The sequence below is a fragment of the Ovis aries genome, chromosome 3, assembly GCF_016772045.2.
Source record: "Ovis aries strain OAR_USU_Benz2616 breed Rambouillet chromosome 3, ARS-UI_Ramb_v3.0, whole genome shotgun sequence".
Lineage (NCBI taxonomy): Eukaryota > Metazoa > Chordata > Mammalia > Artiodactyla > Bovidae > Ovis > Ovis aries.
This window is the reverse complement of record NC_056056.1, coordinates 138,403,822-138,409,879: the sequence shown is the minus strand read 5'-3', so window position 1 is coordinate 138,409,879 and position 6,058 is coordinate 138,403,822. Positions and strand designations below refer to the sequence as shown.

At 51.3% G+C, this 6,058-nt stretch overlaps 1 protein-coding gene across 1 annotated transcript; it reads left to right on the top strand.

The window, feature by feature from the left end:
• Positions 1-1,734: 1,734 nt before the first annotated feature.
• On the top strand, positions 1,735-4,014 carry CCDC184 (coiled-coil domain containing 184). The gene has a single exon (XM_027967396.2). The coding sequence runs from the start codon at positions 2,198-2,200 to the stop codon at positions 2,783-2,785; it is 588 nt and encodes a 195-aa protein (XP_027823197.1). The 5' UTR covers positions 1,735-2,197; the 3' UTR covers positions 2,786-4,014.
• The last annotated feature ends 2,044 nt before the right edge of the window (positions 4,015-6,058 follow it).

Genomic DNA, 6,058 nt, shown 5'->3' with positions numbered 1-6,058 from the left:
ACATAAATAGGTTTTTAAAATTTGTTCATACATTTGTTTTGGAATATCAAAATTTTAAGGGTTATATAATACTTTATTATACTAACAATGCCTTAAACATTCTACTGTTTAGGATATTTGCCCGCTTCTTCTTATTTGTTAACTTATTTCTATTTTAATAGCAGTAAGACAAGGAATAAGTCGAAAAGTTCTTTAGTGCCAGCAAAGTTTCTCTGGGCCAGCCCCACCCCTCATCAGGAGAGTATGCAACAAGGGAAACCTCAAAGTAACGCATCAGCTATCACTGAACCACCAGTATACAAAACACTCACCCAAAACCAGCTCGTCCCCATCTTGAAGTGTTACATCATTTCTCTTCCCCACATTTATTTCTTCTTGTGAACTTCATTTGTGGTTTCTGATCACTTGGCTTCTCCAATTTATTAAGGTCATTATTAGTATGCTGCTGCCCAGGTACTGTTTGCTTTTCAATCTGAAGTCATCTGTAAATATATTAAATTCAACTTTTCTTCCTCCTCCTCCTTTCCCACTCCACTCCTCAAAAAGAGAAAGGAGTTGTCACAAAGGTTGAAACACTCACTGCATGTCTGTACCTGGACGCTGGGCCTGGGGACAGGGAAATTACCCTTACATAATCCCCCCACACCACCGGGCCTTCCCGCCATCCGTTCCACACGTTGTCGACAGTTTACCCTTTCAACTGGGAGCGGACGCAGTGTTCCTCAGAGTCAGAAATAATATTACCAAATATTATACAGTCCGATCCACTAACAGATGAGAAAAACGATTTATTCAAGGTCTCTGAACTAATAAATGGCCGAAACAAAATTGAATTCAGGCCTCCTAAAAGCCACTACCTGTGAGCTGGAGAGTTCTGGACAAGGGAATGGGACACAGTGGTCCTTGTTAAAGCATTCATTCAACAAATGTACTGAGCATTTACTTACTATGCGCCAGGTTCTATTTTAAGTGCTGGGGATTCCGTGCTGGAGGACACGGAGGAGACAAAAATCTCTATTCTTACGGAGCTTTCTTTCTCAAAACTGAAGCACTTTGCCTCACCGTCCTGAAAGAACCCCCAGTGCCCTGGGTAGGAGCGATTGGGTCTATTATGGGAGGGAATTCCATCTTTTCTCGGCTTCGATACCATCTTATCGACAGCGAGGGCTGATTTACTGCAGAAGCAGAAGGGAGTGACGGAAACCTCCGTAGTGCCCTCTTGCGCATCTGCACCGCGAAGGCCGGGCGGGGCCCGCTCTAGGGCGCCCGCGCATCCCAGCTCAAGTCTGGGTAATAGCATCGGCCTCTCTACCCTCTCTGCTTTCCTGCAGGAGGTTAGAGAAGCAGGACTCGGCTGTAACGCCATTCTCAGAGGAAGGAATGCGGGCAGGTGAAAATCCTTCCAAGGTAGTCTCGCTCGGTGACTACTACCCAGAGTAGAGGAGGGACGATGTCTCCCCGACCTGGGGATTTATGCAGCAAACTGCTCTCTCATGCTTCCCTATTAAACATTGCGGCCACACGTTCTTTCAGCCTCAGCTGAGGCCACTGCAGCGTCCCCTCCCCTCCCGCTCCAACCGCAAGCTCAGAATCCAGAGCCCCACTGCAGCTTCCCAGCTGTCCTCCCTTTTCTGCTCCACTTCCTGGTTGCCATGGAGACACACGTCTTTTACGTGCAGTGCGTCGCCTTGGAAACAGAGGAGCATCCGCGGCGCCGCTGGGAGACCCGCCCCTGTCACTTCCAACCACACTCGCGAGCGCTCCCAGTTAGCGGCCGAGGGGAGTCCCGAGGTCGACCCGCTGCTGGCCTCGGCCTCAACCTGGGCCCCTGTGCGAGCGCTCCTGTGACCCAGGGAACCGGCGGGCACTTGACGCTCTTGGCGCCCAGAGGGAGGCGCTGACACGGGTGCAATTCAGGAGTCGAGGCAGGGCAGGGCGCTTTCGCCCCGGGGCGAGCCGGAGAGACGCCGGCCCTGGGACTGTAGCCCGGTCCTTGTTCCGCCGTCTCTTCCCGGCCTCTCCAGATTCTGCCGGCACCCCCCGCCCGGGACTCACCTCTCCACCCCTGTCTGGAGCCTCCTCTTCCCTCGGCTCCTCCCACCCCCTCCGGGCACCTCTCCCCCTCCCCGTACCTTCCCCCACCCCGAGGCCGGGCTGGACCGGACCCCGAGCCGCCACCGCCCGCTTCTGCCATTCAATGGAGGAAGGTCTGCTGGAGATCATGACCAAGGACGGCGGCGATATGCCGGCCCCTCTCGAGGTGTCCACCGTGCCGGCCGTGGGGGACGTGATCTCCGGGGAGTACAACGGCGGCATGAAGGAACTGATGGAGCACCTGAAGGCCCAGCTGCAGGCCCTGTTTGAGGACGTGAGGGCCATGCGGGGGGCCCTGGACGAGCAGGCCTCGCACATCCAGGTGCTCTCGGACGACGTGTGCGCCAACCAGCGAGCCATCGTCTCCATGTGCCAGATTATGACCACCGCGCCCCGCCAGGGTGGCCTGGGCGTGGTCGGCAGCAAGGGGAACTTCCAGGGCGCTCGCCGAGATCCGGAGACCCCTTCGCCTGGGATCGGGGGCAGCGGTTTGCTGGGTCGCGATCCAGAGGACGAGGAGGACGACGATGAAGAAGAAAAGGAGATGCCCAGCTCCGCCACACCCACAAGTCACTGTGAGCGCCCGGAGAGCCCCTGTGCTGGCCTTCTGGGGGGGGACGGGCCACTTGTGGAGCCCCTCGATCTGCCCGACATTACCCTGCTGCAGCTGGAGGGCGAGGCCTCTCTGTGAGGGGACTCCGAGGGGGCACTACTTTCCCGGGCTGACTTTGGGTTTCCGAGTGCATGAGGGGACTGAACGGCGCGATGCAGCGCGTGCTTCACTCCGACCGCTGCTCTTGTGGGTCAGGCAGAAGAGACTTCCTTGAGGAAGCATTTACAGGGTGAAGGACTTTGGGAGCATCAAGAATTCTTTCTGCCTCACCAAGCAAGAAGTAGCAAACTGCGGAAAGGTGAGGTTCCGGGAGAGGAAGCGCCCACCTCTGGACTCCCATCCAATCCCCTACCCTGCCCTTTCCCCCGCCCCAGCCAACAGGAGAACCCCTGACTTGTGTAAATAAAATTCTGCTTTTTCTATTCTGAAAAAGGACTTATCTAGGACTATGGCAAAAAATCTCTAACGATTTACCTAGAAATTAAGGAATTGAGGGTATTCTGTTCTGGCAACAGAAAATTTACCCTTCTGATGAAATCCAAGCTATTCAGCGTTCTGCAGAAGCCTCTCCCCCTCACAGACCTCTGCGGCTGCTGATTGGTAAAAGAAGCTTGAGGAGGGAACTGCAGCCCTAGGAATCTGGGTGAATGGGGTTCCGAGGGCCCCTGGGCTGGGAGGAGCTGGCTCTGAATGTGCATGAAGACATTATAGCTCAACCTCTAGGATTTTGCATGCAGAGCGGATCTGCCTTGTCACTGACTTCATCTGGGATTGCTTTATCCACTCACTGGGGCTTAGAGAACAAAGAGCCCAGTTCACAGGCAGAGACTTGGGGGTGGTGCTCAGCAACAGCCCAGATTTAGGGGACATTTGAGGGACTCTTGGGGGCCACAGCCGAAAACTGTCTCTCTGCTGGCTATACCTGCTTAACTTCAGTTCCTTTTCCTGTCAATACTTCCCTGCCCGCTGACTCTCGGTGTTGCCTCCATAATGTCTTGTGTGCATTATGTGTGTTGACCTGTGTAGTAGTGTGTGAGCCCTGAGGGGCAGGGCTTGTGGCTCTGGTGTTAGGTTCAGGGGGCTTCAGACCTTCTGTGAGCCCCAGGCTCTCATGATGCTTTCCCCTCTCCTCTCTTTTCCCCCACAACCAGGGCATGAAGCATGTGGCTGTCCTGAGGTTCCTAACTGATATGCCTCCCTCCCACCTCCTCAAGTGGTGACTTTGTGTGCCCTTCCTCTTCCTCTGTGTATTCCTTCTCAATGCTTTCCTTGGTGTTAACCTTAATAAAGAGGCGTCATCTCCCCTCCTTGCTGACTGGTACTAGGGCAATGGCAGGGTGGGGCTTCTGGACCCACTGCATGGACACAGGCTTAGTGGGAACTACAGGGACCATGCCTTCCCTCCTCTCTTCTTGCCTCTGGTTCCAAGGAGTTGATTGTCCCTGCCCTGACTGGGGTATGCATTGCCATTTTTACCTGCTGTCACTTCCGCCCTGGACCTTGACCTCAAGCTGGACTGAGGAAGGAGAGGGTACATGTTGCGATTCCCAAACAAGGGTTTTTTAGTAGCCAGAACTCCAGATGTGCAGGAGACTTTTCAGTGGAGCACCTGGTTCGCAGGAGATGATTTCCAAAGTGGAGTCCTGAAATGGTAGGCAAGACACCTGTTTCATGGGAGGGGTAGGGAGGGGGCATTGTTCAGGAGGGATTGCCTGGGATCTCTGGCAGAGTGACACATCACAAAGGGAACCACAAAAACTGCCTCAGGCCTCTAGTGGAGAACTCCGGTAAGGTGTCCCCCCGGGAGCTTAGCCTGACATCAGCTCTAGTCTGCTCCCTTGGGCACTGGAGACTTCCTAAGGCTGCTTCAAACAAAATTTGGGAGAATAATGAGCTGGGGTGCTGTGTGTGTGTGTGTGTGTGTGTGTGTGTGTGTGTGTGTGTGTGTGTGTATGCTTGTACCTACAAATGTGTGTATGTATGCATGTAGATATGTGTATATATGTATGTGTGTTTCTGCAGCTGGTTGCTACAGAGATGTGGAAAGGGCACTGGCAATGAATCTCAGATCCAACAGTAAATGACTGCTTGAGACTTGGTTCCTTGCTTGAGACTCAGTTTCTGTCTGTGTAAAATGGGGACAAAAATTTTTGAGAAAGATAATAAGACATCTGAGAAATCTTATGCAAATGTTAGTTTTCTTATAGCTCTCTTGGGGTAGGGGGTGATGGTGTTGACTGGCTCCTCTGGGAAAACACAGTTATTTAGGGAAGGTTCTAGTTTAATATAATCCTTCCCTACCTAAAGAATTCTTATCATTCAGGGCAGTCAAGGGGATGATGAGATTCCCAAGCTTACATGGCCTTTCTTCATAAATATCCTGTAATTATGGGTCAAAAAGGTCTTAAAGCCAGCTTTTGTACACATAGGATGACCAGAGGATGGCTTGAGTTGTGCAGTGGTTAGGGAATATGTGCTGGGGCTTAGAGAGGGCAGCTAAAATATATTAGTGAGGAAGTGTCCCTGAGGGCTGGAAGATAGTTTTCTGTTACAGTTCCAGCATTCAGCACCAAAAACAATGATAGCCATCATATATTGAACACTTACTCTGTGCCAGACATTGTGCCCAATTTTATATCCCAATGACCATATGAAGTAGGCACTATTATTATTTTCACTTAACAGTTCTAGAAATAGACTCCAAGACTTAGTCAAGGTCATACAGCTAGTACTTTGCATAACCAGGACTTAAACCCAGATCTTCTGACTTAACCCTAGATGGGAACCCACTCCACTAATTGCTCTATTTCATCTTCAGAGAAAGGAATCCTTTATGTCCTCAGTCAAGAGTCTTAAGAGTCCTGAAAAGGAAGTAATGTTAGTTTCACTCAGTTTTCATCTTCTCAGTTGGAACAAGTAATTCCTGATCTGGTTTTGGTTAGTGACCTTTCAGAGTCTAGTGGGTGATAATACAATAATGGCACAGAGAAGATGGCCTTCTGCACATGCTTCTTTAGAGGAAGAAGCTGATGTTCCCAGATATTCCCTGACACAGCCCCATTCTTATGCCTCTTCCCTGTTGTCTGTAGCTTAGATTCTGCAGAGTACGACGTGAATCTCAAGGCACCTTAGCCCTTCAGCACCTGTAGAATGGTCTGGTTGAACCCTTTAACCGTTGACGCCAATTCAATTCTTCCTATGCCTACTATCCAAAATGTGTCATCAGTCCCTTAGCCCAGGGCCCCCAGAATGTCTCTAGCAATTCCTCTCAAGTCCAAATAGGTAAAAATCTCCACAGAAAAAGCAGTTCTTCAACTGTCTTCAGTGACCTGCACCAACATCCCAGAGGGA